The sequence below is a fragment of the Populus alba genome, chromosome 15 (genome assembly GCF_005239225.2).
Source record: "Populus alba chromosome 15, ASM523922v2, whole genome shotgun sequence".
Classification (NCBI taxonomy): domain Eukaryota; kingdom Viridiplantae; phylum Streptophyta; class Magnoliopsida; order Malpighiales; family Salicaceae; genus Populus; species Populus alba.
Window position 1 is genome coordinate 7,749,855 of NC_133298.1, and position 21,896 is coordinate 7,771,750.

The window sequence follows — 21,896 nt, forward strand, 5'->3', positions numbered from 1 at the left end:
AAATAATAAATCCAAGTATGATAATGATAATAAAATTAACTAATATTATCTTATAAAAAAATATTAAAAATAAATTTGGTAATAAATTTGGATATATACATATAATTGAAAATTTCCCCAAAACAATTATAGATCAATATAACATAATCTTATAAAAAAAAATTTAAATAAATATTAAAGACACAAATATACCATCAAGAAAAAAATGCAACAACATAAAAACTATTTTAAAATCTTCTAATCAAAAAGAAAAATAAATCATATTAATTGCATTGCAAAATAAAAAATCAAAATAAATAGTACAATTATAAAAAGTACCATAAGGGAAACACAATTATAAATGTTAGTTTACATGATTCATTTTTAAAACTACTAGTTATAGCTAGCTAGGTAGGGAGGAAGGCTCAGCCCAATATTACCTTGTACATTGCTATTTACTAGCACATATGCACAGGTTATCCAAGCCAGGTTGCTCAATCCAAGTTGACTCAAAGCAAATTATTAGCATAAGTGAAGGGTAATATTTTGATGTGTTTGTATTAACAACTACATTTTATTTATTGGAAAAGTGACCGACACACAGTAACATGAATGGGAAATTAAAGTTATTTTGTATTATTATTTGAAGATGAGAGATACTGTTGGATTAGTTTGTATGTAAATTAAAACTAATTTTTTTCTTTAAGCAATTTGAAAAATCGATGTAAAAAAAAATTAATAAATTTCATTTTATACTAATCTTAAAATATCATATTGTGTTTGGTATTGTGGTATAAATTATTTTTAAAAAATATATTTAAATAATTTATTTTAGATTTTTAATATTAGCATATTAAAATTATTAAAAAAAACTCAAAAAATATCAATTTGATATTTTTTTTAAGTAAAACTAACTTTTAAAATATCACAAAATAAAGTATAATTGTTTAACAATCGGACTAATCTTCTACAGTTAATTAACGACATTGAAAAAAAGACTCATGTTGATTAGTATTTTCAATTGTCCTAATTTAATCAATCAATCATACTATATATATATATATATATGGATATCGTGCCTCCTGTAACTTGTTGTAGGAAAAATCTGAATAAATTATAGTTTGACTTACATCATCACTCACATCAGTGGTACCCTAATATTGTAGCCATCCTTTCCAACTTGCCAAATTGAATCTTTTTATACAATTTTTGTTCTTGAAGGGGTTGTGTGCTCTTGTGGTCCATCACTCTCAATTTCCTACCCAATCCGATCTTTCTAGTTCCTTTTATTCTTTACATTTTAATCAACACTTCGCTGCTCCATTCAGTGATTTCACTTTATATCCTCTCGAAAAAACATTAAATCACTGCCATCTAAACAATGCAAACAATCAAGCAAGAAGTAAGCAGCCCTCTCTCTAGCTAGCTTGATTTCTCTCTTTCTGATCCCTTTTCTATTCTTTACTGTTATTCATTGGCATACATCAATTCATTTTTGAAGGTCATGTGGTCTAAGTTTGTGGCTAACAAGTTCTTGAGGAAGATGTTGGGTAGCAATAACATCGTTGCAGACTTTCCAAATTCAACAGAGACCATGTTAGAGCTAGAAGAAACTTCAAGTACTTCTTCAGATCAAGCCTCGCTAATCAGTTCCAGGAAATACATCACTGGTGATCAGGGAAAACACAAGTACAAGCTCTCTCCACAAAACCATAGACAGTCACTTTATTTATCAAGATGTTTATGGGATTTTCTTTCTTTGTTAATTTCTTCTACTTTATGATCGTTAATATATCTATTTTAAGCAGGATCTTTGTTGGTTCATGGAATGTTGGGGGCGTTGCACCACCTGATGATTTGAACATGGAAGATTGGTTATGCACACATACTGACCCTGCTGACATCTATGTTCTTGGGTTAGTTCCTTAATATTTGGCTCGAGGATATCACTTGACTATAAGACATTTCTTAAGAAATAGTGCCCACTAAAACTTTGTTTCTCTCGTTATTTTTTTTTATCTTAATTATATTGTAATTGATTTAGATTTCAGTATTATCAAGTTTTACATGGATATCTCTTAATCACTGGAATTGATTGAAAGATATGTGCTAGCATATATCCATCGAAACTGAGATCTAAAAGCCCAACGACGTTTGTATTTGTCTGGAGTGCCTGTATTTTTGTTGGAAAAAAAAAAAAGAGAGAGAGTTACTGTTGTTCTATGTATCATGTTATCAATTTGGCTGTATTAGATATTTCAGGTTCCAAGAAGTTGTGCCTCTCAATGCTGGAAACATTGTTCTAGGTTTCGAAAACAGCAAGATTTGCAGCAGATGGAATTCTCTTATTAGAGAAGCTCTTAACAATAGTATCTCAAAGCATGTTCAAGAAGATAAAGTGGGAGAGTTTTACAAAGTGCACCCCTTAAAAAATCACAGCATTGCTTCTCTCGACAAAAGCAGCAATAATTTTCCACACTGCTTTGATTGTATCACAAGCAAGCAAATGGTTGGGATTTTTATCACTGTTTGGGTTAGAAATGATCTCCTTCCATACATACAGCATCCTAGTGTCTCCTGTGTCGGCTGCGGCATCATGGGCTGCCTAGGAAATAAGGTACGCACATATATATATATATATATATAGACACACTCACGTAATGAGAAAAAAAAATCAATGCAAATAGATCTGTATGAGTGCTTCTTGAACTTGAATATGGTTTATATATATATATATGCAGGGATCGGTCTCGGTTAGGTTTTGCTTGCATGAAACAAGCTTCTGTTTTGTGTGTAGTCATCTGGCTTCTGGAGGGAAGGAAGGAGATGAAAAGAACAGAAATGCTAACGCTACAGAAATTTTGACACGTACAAGATTTTCTCGTGGTCCTTTGCGCAATTTGCCCCGCAAGATTGTTGATCACGAGTAAGTATATTTGTGTGTGAAAGTTCTATATCCCGTGAATAGACTGCAGATGCAACTTTTTTCTTTGTCTAGCGAGTTTAGATATCATGATTTTTTTGCTCTATTTCTTTGCAATCTTTCAATTATTATTTTTGCTACTCTTAAAGGGGTGTAAGATATTTATTTCATGACATAATTAACTTCTAGTGTGCTTAGCATTGAGAATTTATAATTAAGATAAGATAGAGACTGATTTTTTCATTAAAAAACAATAACTTAAAAGACCACTTATAATTTGGAAATTTTTTATAGCAAGAGTACAGTCTAGTCGGTTAACACCCAGCATGAAAATAATTTAAATGTATTATTATTAGACGGATTTGAGATGATTTGTTGTTTAGAAGTAATCATGATGTAACAAGCTGCCTGGTTTGCTTAATTAATTTAAAGCCAATTGTATTGTTATTTCAAGTGATTTGAAAATTGAATTTGCCTTGCTTAATTAATTTCTACATAATTCCAAATTTACATGGACCTTGCAATAATAATAATAAAAAAAACCCATGATGATAATATTTATTTCCCTACGTTTATTGGTCAGAATGCTCCTCTAGATCGTATGTAGACATGTTGAGTTTCTAGCCATTTGTCGGAGAGAATTTGTTTATTTAGATACAACCGTTCTGATATATATATATATATATATATATATATTATATATATATATATATATATATATATATCAAACTTGGCCCAATAATGTCATTGATTTAGACAGTTTGTTTTCATATGATCAGTAATTTATTACAAGTTGTATATGTTTAATTATTGTGGAGCACTATTATCGCTATGCATTTGCAGTCAGGTAATTTGGCTTGGAGATTTCAACTACAGGATATACCTACCTGACACCACGACAAGATCTCTAGTCCAGAAAAAAGAATGGAATATTTTGTTAGAAAGGGATCAGGTATATACGAAAACAGAATATTAATTGTGAAAAACTTTTATTCTTACAATTACGAGGACAATTAAGTTTTAAGCTTCTTGAAAATAAATGTTTGTAGCTCAAGGCCGAGCTCATGAAGGGCCATGTATTCCAAGGTTGGCGCGAAGGGATAATTGAATTTGCACCTACTTACAAGTACTATCAGAACTCACAGGTTTATTATGGCTGTGATCAGAAGAGGAAGGGTGAAAAGAAGCGTGCTCCTGCATGGTAATTAAACTTATTTTTCTTGATATTCTTTTCTGTAGTCGTCCTAAGAAGATAACTACATGAGACGATGCTCAAGAAACTACATAAGATGGTGTTTTTGCAGGTGTGATCGAATAATTTGGTATGGAGAGGGACTGAAGCAGAGAGAATACAGCAGAGGTGAATCTGGATTGTCGGACCATAGACCTGTTCGCGCAATCTTCGTTGCAGAAATCCAAGTCCCAAGTGATTCAAGGAGACTGGGAAGCTCCTTTACAGGCAGATTTCGCTGCTTAAAAGACCATCTTGAAGAGCGTTTTAATGAAAAGATATCATGTAATGTCGACAGAACAGGCTTCTATTCTGAATAATAATAGCAGTTTCTCTCCATATGCACATAATTCTGTGGACGTACACGCACATACATGCCATCTAACAGTGTTTCAGGTCATTGTCAGCTGATACAGAACAAGCATGCGAGTTAAAATATATTTTCAGAAAAATAATGGGGCTGGAACTATTAGGTAATTTAATAAATGAAGGCCTGGAAGTTTAATATCTGTTATGTGCCTAAAATCCAAACTCTCAGTGCCTTGATTCGTAGCAAGTTGCAACCACAATTGACAGGCTTGTGCTGCTAACCATAAAGGAGCACCTGGGATGAAAACGAAGAAAATTCAATCAATCAATCTAAATAAGCTCCAATACGCTTTCTTTTGCTTAAGCATATGATTTAAGAGAATTTTATGTGCATCCACGATTCTGTCACTCGTCTCATTCGATGAGATATTTCATTTCTAAGATCCATCGAGACTTGGGATGAAAACGAACAGAGGTCAACCCACCGTTTTGTTTTCTACTTCATACGAACTACTTTAGGTTTTACAGCTAGAATATTATATAATACCAATGGAATATTTCGTTGGTGTTTAAATACTGATTCTATCAGGAAAAAAAATTTACATATGGAATTACAAACAGTAATTAGTTGTCGGAAAACATATCGTCGGTGATTTTTTTTTTGTCAATCATTTCATCGATAATATTATCACCGATAAATTTACAGACAGAAAAAGTGTGTCAAACAAAAAAATTATCAACATTATTCCATCAATAATTCTATCAATGAGTATTATCGATAAAATAATACATTGGTGATCAAATTCATATCACCGACAGAAGTATCTTGTCGGAGATTCACATATTGTTAGTGGCAAGTCATGTAATTCTTCTATAACTCTCTAGAATTTTTCGAGGGACTTAATCCGTTAGTATTATGTCTATCATTTGTTAGTAACAAAATCCTGTAAATATTTTTTTATTGGTAATAGTCGAAATTTTTTTTAAGAAAAAGGTACAAAAATAATAGCTTAACTTACATTAGATAAACAAGTAGAGAAAAGAAAAACACAAAAGTTGTTGCATGAAACAAGGGAGCACAGCAAATGGGGGGAACGAAAAAATTATAAGAAACCAACTCCTTCCTGCTGAACATTCTCTATATTAAGCTCTAAAGAGCTGGAATTAAGCCTCGGCTATAAAGCAATACTTTGGCGCGCTATGGAGAAACAGATTTAGAGCTTAGAGGTAGCGTCATTAAAAATGATGTCATTCCGGTAAAACCAAAGATTCTAAACAACGCATGAGAAAAAAGGTTGTCATGAGAGATTATGTTGCTTGCCTTTAACCATGGAAGACTATTGGTAGCACATGTCATCAACAGATTTTGAAAAAACACGACAAAAGCCCCGATTAGAAAGCAGTTTCATCCATAAATCCTGTAAATGTTACCAACAAAAGTATCCCATCAGAGATTCCCATATTGTTAGGCCAACCCTTAGCAACCTAATTTTTACAGACCATGGTGACACATTTAAGCCAACAGTTAGGATTATTCCCGCTTGAATCAAAGGCCAAGATTGGTCATCAATAAAAATAAAATATCTGTCGCCCACCCCCTATAGATATAAGTGGATTTTGAGCATTGAGGGACAAGAAATTCATGTGCAAAGGGAAAAATATTAGCTCCCCCGCCCCCTACTTTTATATGCCAACATTGTCTTCCCACTTTTGTGCCAACATAACCACCAGTTCCTCCACTAGCAAGTGTCAGCCACCACCACCATGTACAGCCAATATACAATCTCTGCACAGATTATGCACGTCACGACATTGTGCACGTCAAGAAGACATTGTGCACTTCACAACATTGTGCATGTAACCCCCTCTTTAACATTATCAAGAAGCAGATTTGTCATTCAACATTGTGCACATCACGACACCAAGCAATACCAACAAGTTTATTACACATACATTGTTTTTTTTTTTTAGAAAGGATTGTTCTACGGTTAATTCGTTATCTGTAGTAAAAACCAGACCTAGAAGTAATGTTCAAGTTGTTCAGTATGTTCATAATGAAGCAACTGCAGGAGATAATGTCTTTCAAATTGATGAGTTAGTTGATATATATCGAGTTGCTCCATCTACTAGCTTAGAAGAAAATTCAAATTTTCATGTTGCTAAGAATATTTTTATTGATGTTGACTTTGAGGAATTAAATGATGTATTGAAAGCCAGTAAACAAAGAGAAGTCGATGAAGATGATGATATCGTTGAGCATCAATTCAATGAAGAAGATTATGATACACGTGACAATGATGAAATTGAAGAAGAGAAAGATAATTCTAATGAAATTGTAAAAATCAATGTGTATGAAATTGACTTTAATATAATTTTTTTATTTATTCATTTACAATGAACTATTGTTAACACTAATGAATATTTATTGTTGTGATTTTATTATTATAGACAGAAATGGTGCTATTGAGTTATGCTTTTATTGTATTTGCAGGTAAGATAGATATGGAATACAAAAACACTTTAGAAAAATAAACTATTTTATACCGATGGAATTACTAATAAACTACAAAATATCAATGGAGTCATCAACGAACTAAGTCCCTTAGAAAGTTCTAAAAAGTTAGAAAAAGAATTACATGACCATTACATAAAAAATCATTGATGGACTAAGTCCCTCAAAAAGTTCTAGAGAATTGAAAAAAAAAATTACATGACTATGCCACTGAAAATTACAGACAGAATTACTAATGAACTAAGTCCATGGGAAAGCTCTAACGAATTAGAAAAAAATTGCATGACTTTGCCACTAACAATTACAGATGAAATTATTGACAAAATAAAATTTAATCGGAGAATTTTGGGCGGTCTTAGAAAATTTCAAGTTTAAGTAAAAAATTTAATTACCAACAAATATATAAAAAAAATATTTAATTGTTTGTAGGTAAAAAGTTCCAACTAAAAAACCAAAGTCCCTAATTTCATAACAAAACAACATTGTTGTCTTCTCTCTTCATCTTTTCTGTCTCTAGCACTAGTTTCTCCTCTTTCTAACAACCTCTTCTCTCTCTCTCCTTCTCTTCCCCTTAATTTCTTCATCCTCAACGCCTCTCACGACTTTGCCAAGGAAATCTCTTACCATTTTTAGTTTTCAAAGCTACTTTTTTTCTTCATCTTGTTTCTTGGATATTTTCTATATTGTAATGACTTATTCAAACAACAACAAATGGTCCTTGAATGTGTAGAATAATGTTAGTATCAAAAAGAATTAGGGTTTTATTTATAGCACTAAAATTGTTCCAAAATAAACTATTTTTGAGGAATATAAAGCCTAATAGGATAAGTGCATATTCTTGAATCATCCTTCTAAGGACCCAATCGCATGCATGTAAAAGTTGATTTGATATTGCTACTATTTTTTTGTTCTCTATGAACTCTCAAATCTTGTTTACACAAACAAACATGTTGGGATTTTGCAGTATGTATTGTTTTTTTTTATTGTTAAGAATCCTATTTTTTATTTATATAATTATTTGGGATTTGTGAAATGTTATAGGTGAACTAAAGACATGTCTATGTATTGATATTGTAACAAGGATAAATATATAACAAATGATCAAATCTAGGGGTGCAATTGATTTAGTTATGGAAGAAATTGTGGAGGAAAATGAGATTTAGGATAAAATTGACCCAAAATGCTCAATTTTAATAGCCAAGGACTAAACTGGAATAAATACCTAAAATCAGGGGTTCAATTAGTTCATTTAAGGATTAAATTAAAATATAAAATCTGAAATTAAAATTAAAATTGACTTAATATTGAAAATCCAAAAAGTCATGGATTGTAATTAAAAAAATAGGACTAAATTATATATTTTTGAAAAATAGTTATTGTAAGATTTTTTGCTGAAATGTTATAGAAAAAAATCTCACACCTAAAAACTATTATTTTTGTGATGTAGTTTCTGTAATTGCCTATGACAACAACATTAATATGCATTGTAAGATATCATAGATAATCATTGTTCAAGTAGAATGTCTTGCGAATAAATTAAACTTAAATAAATATGGTGTTTCAAATAGTATTTGTCTTAGTTGCCTTATGATATTATTGTTTGTGCACCTATTTTATAATGATTCTTCATAATATTTCAAAATATCAAAAAACCTGCATGCATCTGCATTTGGTTCTTCATCTATTATTAAACATTCACCTGCATCATGTTGATTTATTCTAATTACATCTATGATCATTCTCCTATAACAATTATTATTATCATCTACAACTCCATGCACATTGTTATAACTAGAAGTTGGCCCAATCATCTTTTCTACTATAGTCTCGTAAGGAGCATATGGTTCTCTGTATGAAAACCAACACAAGTATTTCTCCATGAAACCTTTCTTTATAAAAGATGCATCATAACATCATCTACATCAAGAAACTTTTTATTTTTACACCTTTTACATGGACATCTGAAACCGCCTCCACTAATATTTTTTGAATTGGCTAGATGATGCATATTAATAAAACTCTCAATCCTATTACAATAATCCATCATGCGCTAACCTTCAAGCAAAACTTGATACATCTAAGAACAATCATTCATTATTCATATGAAACCTATATAAAATATTAATGACAACATGTATTAATTAATAATGTGAACCAAACAAATTAATGGTAACCAACTAATTAGCTATCATTAGTTTAACTCAAACTATTCAATTTATTTTAATAGTACCCTTAAATCATTATCAATTTTCTTTTAAAAAATCAAATTCCTCTAAATGTACTAAATTTTTCAACTTAACAATAAAATTAACAAAATGTGAAACATAACTATTAAATAAGTCATTATTTAGTTTATTATAAAACACTTAACTAAGTTACAATAGCCAGTTAATCTTCGATAAGTCAGATTCAGTTCGTTCAAGAACTGAAGAATGCAAGAATCACTCTCACAAGTTAAAACTGAAAAATTCAGAATAATAATCATCAAAGCTGCCGAAATTGTGGCTTACATGAGTTTAAATAGTTCTTGAAAAATTAACCCTAATGGACCTCTTATGTGGACTTATATGAGGTCCACTCAAAACTGGCCCAAAACCCTAAACTAAAAAGCCCATAACCTGATCCAAACAAGCCTTGGATCCTAGCTGAAAACAAACTATTAATTAAGCCCAAACATGAAAGAAAATAATAAAAATAAGTAACTTGTCAGTAAATACCACCAGCCCTTCTTTCCTTGTGTAGCTAGGATGAATAAGGAATCCTTATAAGAAAAGGATTCTGAAACATTAATGAATCCTTGCCACACTAGGAGATTATATTGCAACTCATTAAAGATCCTTATGAAACTAGGAAATTCCCAAAACCAGCTCCCACATCCTTGGAGGAAAAGAATCCTAATCAAATAGGAAGTCCACAAGTCAAATGGAAGTAAATAACAAAATCCGTACAGCCTCTGTTGACCAGTATTGGGGTGCCTTCCCGAACTCCGATTGACCTGCAATTTTAACCCAAGGTAGTAAGATATGTCTGGAGAGTCCACATAAAATATTAGCCCGATCCAACGGTCGGATTGAGAATTATGACTGTTGCCGTAAACCTGGACTAGTGCGCTTTTTACGCCAAAATCCGAATCTGACCTTACTTGGGTCGTATCACGGGGCTGAACCATATCAGTATCATTTTAATGAGGTTGGATTCCTGAAAATTTAAAAGTAGATAAAAATAAAGTAAATACTGTAAAAAAAAAATGAAGATATTATAACTATTACATGATACATCACTGGGCAGGATCATATTTTTTCATAAAAAATATACCTTGAAGTTGAAAGCATATGTTTTTTTAAAAAATAAAATTTGTGACTTGGGTTATAAACCCGACTAAGAGGGTGTTTGGGAGTGTGGTAGCGGTTGCTTTTCAAATAGCTTTTCGTGCCGAAAAGCATGCCAATAATGTTTTTTTATTTTTTAAAAATCATTTTTAATATCAGCACATCAAAACGATCCAGAAAGTACAAACCGAACTCAATTTTAGTAAAAAAAAAAAAAATTTGAATTTTTGCAAAAAGCTGTTTGGACCGCAGTGCCAAACAGCTTCTAAATATGAGTTACTCTTTTAACTTTATAATGTGAAATTCTAGATTTGGGCTCAATTAAGAAACTTATTTTTCAACAAATTGAATATTAAATGATGAAATTAAAAAAAAAATTAATTTTAAAAACTTGTCAAAGTAAAAAAATAGCAATAAAACAAACAAGGATAAATTTAATAGGAAATAAAAAACTAAAAGAAGATGAAATTGAAATAAATTTCTAATTTTATAAAAATATTTCCAATAAAATAAATTGTAATAAAAAAAATAAGAACCAAATATAAAGAAAAACAAATTAAATGGCTACTTTGAAATCTTGGAAGGTTAGGTGAGGAAATTGAGAAAAATGAAAAAAAAATCATTGACGCTAAACCAGAGATTTATTGGTTACACGTGCCGTCTAAAAATGACATTGTCGCTAAGATAATTTGAATGTTGCCAGGAGATGTTGCACAAATCACCTGATTGGCACATAAATGCTCCACTTGCTAGCACATATAGGGCACACGACAACTATTGTTGTTTTAAATAATTTTTTATTTGTTCAATTACCTCTAAGTCAATTTATTTATAACAAAAAAATCATAATAAAAATATAAAAAAGTCGTTAATGACCGATTAAGTAATTTCTTTTCTAAAAAACAATTTAGTTATTTTATTGTATTAAAAAAATAAAAAAAAACTTGTAAAGCCTTTGAATTCCAGTTTAGTTATTTTTACTTTCAAGACAATTAAATAATTTTATTGAAAAAAGAAAAGAAAAGCAAAGACTAATTTATTTTCAATAAATTCCAAGTAAAAAGAAGTTTTTGCTTCCTCTTTGTTTTTTTTTTTTTTTTTTTAATATTATTATTCTGTGGTAATGTTGGGTTTGACAATACGACGAGTAGCTGGGAATCGCCGGTGATTTTGTTTTCGGTAGTTGATCAATGGCAAGACATGTAAATAAACGTGGCTATAGCCATTCAGGGGAAAAACATGTCAGATAGAATAGAATGAAGAGCCCAATACCTATCCACCTTGCGTCCTGGGGTAGTCTGTATTTGTCTTTTACATAAAAATTGTGGAAAATGCTAAAAAATAAGAAACACATGCCTGATTACAGGGTTAATGGTATTGAAGCTGAATTTGTTTGTTTTTTTTTTTTTAATTATTAAAATCTGAATTTATTTTTTATTTTAAATTAAAATTTTTAATATTTTTGAATTATTTTAATGAGCTGATATTAAAAATAAAATTTTAAAAATATCAAAAAATTCATTTGAAAGTATTTATAAAAAAAATATTTTTAAAAATAACTTTTACACTTTTAAATATTTTTTAAAATGATAATTTTATTATATATATGCATAGTTTGTTATCATATTTTAAATTGTAACAATAATTATTTTTTATTATATTTTTTATTTGGATATTTATTAAAATAATAATTTTTTAATGTCAACGTATTGAAACAATTTCAATATAAAAAAATTAATTTAAATAATTTTTTTTAAAAAAGAGTTCAAAATGTAAAAACAAACACATTATAAAACTTTAATATAACTTCATAAAAATTGTTAATTAGACATAAACATATCAATTTTTCAAATAAATAAGAGTAAATTGCTACTTCAAGTGATTTTAATCCAAAATAATACGTGAAAATTGCATTGTTAAGAGTGTATACAGTTTTTAAAGATCATTAAAAAAATTTATTCCAATAACATGAAATATTTATCTTTAATTAGATTGAAAAGATAAATTTAATTTTGATATGTTAAAGAACCGATAAATTATATCATATATATATATATATTATATATTTTTTTTAAAAAAAAAATAAATAAAATCAAAATGCTAGAAAATCTAAAGCCGAAAATTTCCACCCGGTTTTCTCGTCCAAATTTCATTTTCCTTTTATGGCCTCAATTTAAAAGAGACCCAGACCCATAATAAGGCGACAAAGGGTGGAAATATTCAGTCAAGATAAGGACAAATTGGTCATCCACAAAAAAAACATTACTCGTCTTTAAAAGCAACAACTACATGTCGACCCCACCCATAATTCATTAGACAAATAGATAAAAAATCCCATTGTTAAAAAAAAAAAAACACAAATTCCTCCCTCCCTCCCTCTCTGGCTATCTATATAAATATTTTCAGTACTGCTTGCTGCACTACAAATCCTCATTTTGATATCAAAACGACAACGCTGTGCCATGGCTTCTCAAGGAAAGAAACTCATTAACGACCCCAACGGTTCGCTCTTTTTCCTCACATTTTTTATTATTAATTTAATTCTTGTTAGTAAAATTGCTTCTTTGCGATCATTGTTTTGTGTTTGGTTGCCGATGAACCGTTTTTATTTATTTATTTGAAATGTAACTGTTATCTGTGTTGCTTATAAAAGAATCCTTTATTGATATTGGAATTTATTGATTTTCATTTACATTTCTATGTTGATTGTAATATTGGTGTTATTTTTGAGTTCTTGAATAAATACTTTGTTTGATTGCCGAGAAAATCCGAGGAAAAGAAAAGAAATAAAGACGATAAATTTTGAGTATTATTTTATTTTTTTTGGTGTATTTTTTTTTCAATTTAATGACATAAATGTGAAATAAATTTCTGAAATTAGGTGTGGTTGACTTTTAGGTTGGTTACATGTTTCGTTTGACTCAGCTAATATATTTTTTTTAAAACTGTGTTTATTAATCAGTGAAAATTTTCCATTGGAAAATTAATTGAAGTAATTTTTTATTGCAGCTGTAGTAACTGAGTTCATCGAGGGTCTTGTGGAAACCTACCCTGGATTACAATACCTGGATGGCTTTCCAGAGGTGATTTATTTTTTAAAATGATATGTTTATTTAAGAATTTGGAAGTAGCCTTAAATAAATTAGTATTGGAGGTTAATTGTGATGTTTTCATTATTGTGGGGACGCAGATCAAGGTTGTGTTACGTGCTGATTATGCAAGCACTATGCTTGACAAAGTTGCCGTTATATCAGGTTCTTGGTGCTTGAAAGTATTTGAATATGACAATTTTTAGCGCATTTAGTGTTGAAGCTTGAAATATATACTGTGCACCTTCAAAACTCTTGATACGGGTGTGTCATTTGGTTCTCTGATGTTGTTATGGTATAGGAAGAGAAGTGGTGAACTGTAAATCTATGTGCTTTTGGAATGACAAACAAGTTTTGGTACTGAGTTGGTAGTGTTACTAAATGTTGCTATGTAATTCGAAAAGAAAATAATTGTTATCATCTTTATTGTTCTTTTCCAGGCTGGATAATATGCTTATATATGTTTTTGCCATCTTTTATGTGTTGATGTACATATGTAATGGTGGTTTTACATGTTCCTGGAAGAGTTGTGACTGGATGGTTTGCAATTTGAATTATTTGGCTGGAGTGAACTGTTACCCCATGGAACTTTTTTTCTATTTTTCCATAAGATTTTGTATAGCAGCTCTTCTACACACACACACAGAGCAAATGATTCTTAGTCCTATTTTTCCCAATTTCCTATAATATTGTCAGACATGTATATATTGTGTTTATTTGTGTTCTTGTGGCCTGCATCATAGACAGAGTCAACACCTTGAAGCCCAACCTACTTAATATCTGGTCATACTGTTGTGTTAAGATATCGTCGGTTCCTTTCAAACGATTCTTGGAGTGAGGCATTTTCTTTTAAAATTCCCTATTTGAAAGTTTAATAAGCAAACAGGAGTGAGCATAAAAAAGTCCAATTCTAAAGAAAGCTGAATGAGATGTGAGATGCATGACAAAAGGAAAAAGAAAACACTTAGAAATGTTTTGATATTGCATTACATGATCCTAAATCATAGAACTTAAGGACTGTGTGAGTAAGATGTGAATGCTATGCTTTCATATGATACAGGAGGAGGGAGTGGGCATGAACCTGCCCATGCTGGATTTGTCGGAGAAGGGATGCTAAGTGCTGCTATTTGTGGAGAAGTTTTTACTTCTCCTCAAGTTGATGCAATTCTATCTGTATGGTTTCTTTCAATTTAATTTCTTTTTGCAAACAATTTATTTCACCTTATAAATTATGTACCTCATCCTCCTCATAGATGGCTTTGCTCTAATGTGATTCAACTTCAGGCCATCCGAGCTGTTACTGGTCCGATGGGATGTCTTTTGATTGTCACGGTATTGCAATTTCAAAACTAGTTGGTTAATAGTTTCATCTTATTTGGGTGTGGCAAAGTCTCATTCAGGCTCTTAAAAAAAAACAAAGAAAGGGAGAAGAAAAAATGGAAAAAATGAAACTTGGAAAAGAGGGAAAATGAACTTTGCAACACTCTCTTAAGTTCTTAGCTATCTGAACACTATTTGGCTGTCAAATTTATTCTGGATTCATAGTTTGTAGTTGGGATGTTGACAGAATTATACTGGTGATCGTCTAAATTTTGGTTTGGCTGCTGAGCAAGCAAAATCTGAAGGTTATAAAGTCGAGGTATCTTAACTGAACTCCATGTTTCTACTGCATAGCTAGATAGAATATCCTATTTAATAATATTGCTTTTGCAGACTGTAATTGTTGGAGATGATTGTGCATTACCTCCACAGCGAGGCATAGTTGGACGAAGAGGGTTGGCAGGGACTCTTCTTGTTAACAAGGTTCTCTCTTTATACACATTCAACCTAAGGCTGATAGCATGTGCATTCATCTTGCACACTTTGATCTTGTTTCTTTTGACCTTTTCCTCTTTCTTTTGTTTCTTTCTATAAATGTAGGACTCAGATTAGGTTTTCACCTGCCATTGTCTTTATAAAGGATTAATTTGATCATAATTTTTATCCACCAATTTTCGTAGTTGTATTGGGGTTTCTGGCTACTAATTTCATATGAAGTTTAATCACTATTTGTTTCGCTTACAGGCTTTCTTCTTATAACTTCTTCTCCCTATGTGAAACACAGATTGCTGGAGCTGCAGCTGCTACTGGCCTTTCTCTTGATGAAGTTGCTGCAGAAGCAAAACGTGCATCTGAAATGGTTGGAACAATGGGCGTTGCTTTGTCAGTTTGTACATTACCTGGTCAGGTTACATCAGATCGTTTGGGCCCAGGAAAGATGGAACTAGGTCTTGGAATTGTGAGTCATTTCCATGGAGTGATTGCTTTCTTAATGTCAAAAGTGCACCGGACATCCTTTTGATTTGATAATACTTGAGTCCATCTACTTCTGTATGTGCACATTTATCATAATGCAATTATGTTTCCCATTCATGAGAGAGATAGAGAAGGAGGGGGGGCTAGCTGTCCATTTTTTCTGTAGCATTTTACCAGTGCTGTCTGTTTTACTTGACATTGATTTTTGGTTGCACGTTCACAAATCAATTCCAAATAACATCATTTCTTTCCAGCATGGGGAACCTGGTGCTGCTGTAGCAGACCTTCAGCCTGTGGAAGTAGTGGTTTCTCATGTTCTTCACGAAATTTTATCACCGGTATGTTGAAAATCTTAGGACTAGCTCTGAGGTACTCATTTTGTTTTATGTTAAATTCAACTTAATCGTGCTTTGGTCCCAGGTAGTTGGGGCCTTATCCATGCTTCCCTTTTAGTAAGAATTAGGGCCACTTCTAAGTTTTTGATATGCAAGGGAGATGCATGAGATTATGACAACATAAAAGCAATCATACTTTGAAAAAGAAAAACAGGTGATGTAGGTTTTGAGCCCCAATATAGTTAATGTGAATAGGGTAATTTTTTATTGTATAACTTTATTCTTATTCCCAGTTTTGTAATCCAAGTGTATCTGTGACCTTGTCTCCATTTATTTTCATTCCGGTACTTGATTTTATTTCTGTCATCTCATTATGATTTCTTGATAGGCCCCAAACTTTTTAAATAACTTTTCTATGCATCTCAATTTTGAAACTGTTTTTTTTTTTTTGTATGTAAATACACTCGATCTATCTCTGCTTTCAAGGAGGTCTTAAATAGTTAGCTTTAAGATTATGCAATCTTATGTGAAAAAAAAGGATCTCTTACTCAGCTGCTAATGTCCTTACCCCATTTGTAATAGGAAACTTCAGATATTGATATTGCATATATTTCACTGACAACATAATTGATGCTTAGTTGTTTGTATCATTGAATTGTTGCAGGATAGGAACTATGTTCCAATCACTCCGGGTAATAGAGTGGTACTATTGGTCAATGGGTAGGTCTTCCTTTTTGTGCTTTACATTAGTGCTATCATATTAAATTAGATTAGCACTATCATAGTAATGATGTTCAAAATCAAGCATTCTATTTTGATCAGGTTGTTGGCTGTTCTGAACATATGAAACCTCTGTTTGTGTTCACCCCATTTACATATATTTCCTCATCTTTTTGCAAGTTCCTAAATTTAAGTTAGAGGGCTGCACCCCTGTTTTTGAGGAATTTGTTTCCCCTCTTATTTCTTCTATTGTTTTCAAAATTGCAGACTAGGTGCCACCCCTGCAATGGAGCTAATGATTGTAGCAGGAAAAGCAGTTCCTCAGTTGCAGCTGGAACATGGATTGGCTGTTGATAGAGTGTATACTGGATCTTTCATGACTTCCCTTGATATGGCAGGTTTGGAACTGATATAATTGTTCATCTCAATGTTAGGTTTCTTTGAGGATTTTTGAAAGAGCATTCTGTTAATGAAGCTTATCTCGGCTTTTGTTTCTTTCAGGATTCTCAATCTCCATAATGAAGGCAGATGAAGCAATTCTGCAACGTTTGGATGCTTCTACGAAGGCTCCATACTGGCCTGTTGGTGTAGATGGTCTGTGGTGACATGCCAGGATATTGCTTTTATTCTTTGTGGTTAATTGCATGGCTTCTGGTCTATAAGATTGATTTATAAGATAATTCTTCATTACAATTAGGTAGCATCAATAACTGGTGATCTATGTTCCTTTAGTAACTTTTGTTAGAAACCTATATAATTTGAACTATAAAGTCAGTTAGAAGTTCTACTACTGATTTCATGTTGATTGGTCTCACGAGTTGTCTTTGCAGGTAATCGCCCACCAGCCAAGATCCCTGTTCCCCTGCCACTGTCTCATTCAGGAAAGAGTGATGAGGTATTTTCATATTGATATTTTTCTCTACTTCCATATCTGATCTTAGGAAAAGACAACTCTCTTCTCTGATTAAAGTTCCCTAACAGCTTGGATTTCTTGATTTTTCTACCGTTAATTCTATAGAAAACAATTTGAAGATTCAACATGCTATCAACTATAATTGTCTATGTCATGCACTTAATATCTCTCTCTTCCTGTGTGTATGAATATGCGTTATTGGTAAGTTGTCCCCAACTATTTCTTTAATTTTAAAATCTTTCCCTTCCATCCTCTTCCTTCTCCCCCAATCCAGAGAAGCTGGGGTTAGCCTTTGCGTTTATTGAGATGAAAAGCTGAGCTCATGTTTCAGAATTGCTGATGCTACTTATAGGAACCAAGAAGGGTCATGTAGAATAGTTACACATGCTAAAAACATTAAAAGCCCCTTCTGGCACTGAGTCAAATAAAAACAATTGTTTAGGTAAAAAAGTTTTCCATTCAGGCAGATGCCAGTAGACTCTGCACGTATTTCTGCTGGCAAAAACATTATACTGGATGGTCACCCTTACGCCAAATGTCTATAAAAATTGTGCTATTTATGTTATTTGGTTGAATAATGATTACTTTGTCAAACCTGACCTCCCTTGTATGGTTTTGACTAGTCATTGAGTCGGCCACAACAGCTCAGTGAACAAGGACATCTTCTTGAGGTGGCTATCGAAGCAGCGGTGAATGCGATCATAGATCTTAGAGACAATTTAAATGATTGGGATGGCAGAGTTGGTGATGGTGACTGTGGATCCACTGTGAGTCTATCTCAAATTCTGTTCTCATCATCTTGCAATTATAACTTTATGCAGGGTTGATTTGTCTGCTTTTGCAGATGTATAGGGGTGCAACAGCAATCCTGGAGGACATGAAGAAACAGTAAGTTTTCTTCCCTACTGCTCAGAAGTTTTTGTAGGATGTTGTATATTTTTTCAGTTTTAGGGATGTTTTTAACATATAATTGAATTTTCATATGATTCAGAGGGCAACTTCATATGATTTTCATATGCTATCATTTGTTCTCATTAATTGATTGCATCTACCAGAAAGAAATAAACTACTGCTCTATGATGAATGGCTAATATGTGTTTTAGTCTCTTTGTAAATTGTAAGAAACTTTTATTTCTTGAATAAAGTTACTTTTCCCATGACTTGCCTGAATCACATTCTTCTATTTCCAGTTATCCCTTGAATGATGCTGCAGAAACAGTTGGTGAAATTGGATCATCTATCAGAAGAGTTATGGGAGGAACCAGTGGGATCATGTATTTACTTGCATTGACTCAAAACTTGATTAAGATTCACATTCGTTTCTTTTGATTCTTATAATCATGCATGCACATCTGCTCTTATTCATTTCTACTTTTTAAAACAGATACACAATATTCTGCAAGGCAGCTTGTGCAAAGTTGAAAGCAAACACCCAGTCAGTTGTCACATCTAAACAATGTGAGATGATACTCCAAATGTGATTGTCGTCGAACAGGAAAATCTTGATTCTAACTACTCTCTTGAATCAGGGGCTGAAGCACTTGAAACTTCCATAGCTGCTGTCAGTAAATATGGTGGGGCTAGTGCTGGATTCCGCACATTGTTAGATGCCCTTATTCCAGCTTCAGCTGTTCTTCAGGAGGTCAACAATAATTACTTTTTTTCTACTTTCTCTGTTCATGTGGCATTATCTTTTGACACTAATCTAGTTACTTTCATGAGCAGAGGCTAAATGCTGGAGATGATCCTTGCATTGCTTTTCTCCTCTCATCTGAAGCAGCAGTGGCTGGAGCTGAATCAACCAGACACATGGAGGCACAGGTGACATTTCTGTTCCTTTTCTTTTCTCTAGATCCTATTGCATGTATCTTTCCCAATCACCTGTTTGACTCAAAGGACATTATGCAAGTTGGTTCTGACCAAAAATGGCTCTGATAAAGCACAATGCTTTTCATGGTAAAAGAGAGGGTGGTAGTGATTTCCACCAATTTTTCGAGCCCATATGGAAAACAAGTGAATGAATGTTTACATGAAGTAAATGATGGACTCGGTGAAATTGCAACCAATTTTACACCCTTTCCAATTCTCATCTCTTAAAATTATATTAGAAACAAAATACAAGCATACAACTCACAGCAACGGAAGGATTGGGGGGGGTGTTTGCAGGTTGAACTATCATTCAATGTGTAATTTTTATATTCAGAGGCATTAGCTTCAAGTCAAACCCTGTGCTTAGAGAAACAAAAATCAGGTAGAATGAACTTTAAATATAAAGAACGCACAAAAGTTGTCAAGGTAAAAAGGTTTCTACTTCTGATTATTGTGGGAGTGCAATGTAGGTATTTATCAAGATTAGAAATTAATTTAATGCTGGTGGCTGACAGTTGAAAATTTTCTTCTGTTCTTCACTGGAATAATTATAATGGATGTTTATCCTTATGCATGTTTCCTTTCTAATATTTTTGTCCATGTTGACTACCAATCACATATCCATTGGTTTTACTATATATACGGTGGTATTTCTTTTTTCATGCCGTCCTATCTAAATCCAAGTGGCATTTTTTTGAGTCCTTTTAAGCCTGTAAAAACTAGCAGCATGAGTGAAGCTGGAAGAGTTTCCATAATAGATACAGGTCACTCTGACAACCTTGAAAGGTCATTGCAGGGTTGTTCATAAAAGTAAAAAATAATTCACTCGAGTAAGAATAAATGATAAATGTCATGTGCTAGTTCTTTACCTTACCTGGTATAGCAAGAAAAGCACTTCCATATATTCATGCATTGCATTGTATGGGTGTTGGAGATCTTACCATATAGCTTATGCAGGCCGGTCGCTCAGCATATATCTCCCCGGACATCCTTGCTACAGTGCCAGACCCTGGGGCTATGGCTGCAGCTGCATGGTATAGAGCAGCAGCCTTAGCCATCAAGAACAAATACCAGGTCCATGAGTAGATGCATCTGCCTTTCCCTTCAATTCGAGCTTCTTTTTGGCTACTGATTTAACTAAAAAGCTATTTTTTCTTCATGATTGTATACTACAGTCCAGCTAATTAGGCTTTCCGCTTTTGCAAATTTTGCTCGCAAAGCTGAGAGAGTGAGTTTCAAGCATTCACGTTGTAAAATCTCCAGAAAGATTTGATCAAATCATATTAGAGTTGACCATAATATGTTTTGAAACTGTTTGTATTACCGGTCACTAGAATATAGACGTTTGGATGTCTTGTTGGATTATGCATGTAAAAACAACATTCTATGTGCTTATTTTCAGATATTTTGCACATAATTCGAGGAAATTTTAGGACACCCTAAAGCATTGTTGCTGTCATGCCTTCTGCACAAAACCCAGGTATTTGTTCAACTGCATGCAGGTCAATACAGCATTACAAGACAGGAAGCCTATGATCTCGACGCACAAATAAAAAAGAAAAGAAAATAAAATTTAAATTAACAAGTTTTTCAATTATAATTCTGTCTTTCAAAGTTTTATGATTATAGTTTTATAGGTTGATGCCTTTTGATTTATATTTTTCCATATATTATATATAAAGTGTCTTTGGATTTTTTTTTTATGAATTAAGGACTAGTTTTGCAAAATAAAAATAGACTGGTAGTTAAAAATAAAAATTAAAAGAATAAACATCAAATTTAACAAATAAAACAAAAGTTGTTGGTATGAAAAACTTTAATTTTCTCTCTCTATATGTATATGATTGATAGTTGAAAATCTAGCATTTCACATTCCAATTTGATTAATTTTTGTTTTTTAAATAGATTAGATGTTTTTGCAGTTTTATACGAGTTTTTAAAGGTTTTTAGGTGTCTTTTTAGGATTCCAAGTATAAAACAAATTGGAGCATGTCATCTATACGACAAAACAATAAAATCAGCCTAGAAATGTGGGCCTAGTTTCCTAGCCGAGGCATGCCTGGGCTCTTGGATAGAGACTTTGCTTCCCAGACCAGCAATGCAAGATGTCTTTTATTTTGTTTTATTATTTTTTAATTTTAATTAATTAATGCACCTTTTTACTTTTCATTGTTTTTATCTAAACTTAAATCAATGGCCCCTCTCTTTGATTTTTTTTTAAATTATTTAGCTCAATTGTTTAAAATAATAGTTATTTTTTAATTTTTTTTATATTCTGATAATATTTTAAAATAATTTATCTTTAATTTTTTATATTTGATATAAATAAAATGTATTTACATGATGTATTTTAAAAAATAAAAATAAAAATAATTTCTTCTCAATTAAAAGA

General features: G+C 32.1%; 2 protein-coding genes across 4 annotated transcripts; both read left to right on the forward strand.

Annotated features, from left to right (window-relative positions):
- Positions 1 to 1,216: 1,216 nt before the first annotated feature.
- LOC118051016 (type IV inositol polyphosphate 5-phosphatase 9) lies at positions 1,217 to 4,496 on the forward strand. 2 transcript variants are annotated; one of them, XM_035061520.2, is made up of 8 exons: positions 1,217 to 1,381; positions 1,481 to 1,668; positions 1,788 to 1,895; positions 2,233 to 2,596; positions 2,721 to 2,905; positions 3,746 to 3,854; positions 3,952 to 4,103; positions 4,207 to 4,496. In XM_035061520.2, the coding sequence occupies exons 1-8, from the start codon at positions 1,361 to 1,363 to the stop codon at positions 4,451 to 4,453; spliced, it is 1,374 nt and encodes a 457-aa protein (XP_034917411.1). In that variant the 5' UTR covers positions 1,217 to 1,360; the 3' UTR covers positions 4,454 to 4,496. The 2 variants fall into 2 exon arrangements, with proteins under 2 accessions (XP_034917411.1, XP_034917412.1); XM_035061521.2 differs by having other exon boundaries at positions 2,242 to 2,596; positions 4,207 to 4,495.
- Positions 4,497 to 12,599: 8,103 nt separating this feature from the next.
- LOC118051018 (putative 3,4-dihydroxy-2-butanone kinase) lies at positions 12,600 to 20,951 on the forward strand. 2 transcript variants are annotated; one of them, XM_035061523.2, is made up of 21 exons: positions 12,600 to 12,785; positions 13,293 to 13,366; positions 13,474 to 13,537; positions 14,433 to 14,545; positions 14,657 to 14,704; positions 14,940 to 15,011; positions 15,086 to 15,175; positions 15,477 to 15,650; positions 15,922 to 16,005; positions 16,667 to 16,722; positions 16,990 to 17,120; positions 17,224 to 17,316; positions 17,553 to 17,617; positions 18,259 to 18,402; positions 18,480 to 18,523; positions 18,826 to 18,909; positions 19,020 to 19,093; positions 19,165 to 19,277; positions 19,361 to 19,456; positions 20,462 to 20,578; positions 20,680 to 20,951. In XM_035061523.2, the coding sequence occupies exons 1-21, from the start codon at positions 12,746 to 12,748 to the stop codon at positions 20,686 to 20,688; spliced, it is 1,785 nt and encodes a 594-aa protein (XP_034917414.1). In that variant the 5' UTR covers positions 12,600 to 12,745; the 3' UTR covers positions 20,689 to 20,951. The 2 variants fall into 2 exon arrangements, with proteins under 2 accessions (XP_034917414.1, XP_034917413.1); XM_035061522.2 differs by having other exon boundaries at positions 20,462 to 20,951.
- Positions 20,952 to 21,896: the final 945 nt, after the last annotated feature.

Bases quoted from the DNA above. Each gene is read 5' to 3' on its own strand.
- LOC118051018 (XM_035061522.2), top strand. From the start codon at position 12,746: ATGGCTTCTCAAGGAAAGAAACTCATTAACGACCCCAACG. The intron at 13,367-13,473 runs GTGATTTATTTT...GTGGGGACGCAG, and splicing joins ACCTGGATGGCTTTCCAGAG to ATCAAGGTTGTGTTACGTGC. The intron at 14,546-14,656 runs GTATGGTTTCTT...ATTCAACTTCAG, and splicing joins AAGTTGATGCAATTCTATCT to GCCATCCGAGCTGTTACTGG.
- LOC118051016 (XM_035061520.2), top strand. From the start codon at position 1,361: ATGCAAACAATCAAGCAAGAA. The intron at 1,382-1,480 runs GTAAGCAGCCCT...TCATTTTTGAAG, and splicing joins TGCAAACAATCAAGCAAGAA to GTCATGTGGTCTAAGTTTGT. The intron at 1,896-2,232 runs GTTAGTTCCTTA...TGGCTGTATTAG, and splicing joins GCTGACATCTATGTTCTTGG to ATATTTCAGGTTCCAAGAAG.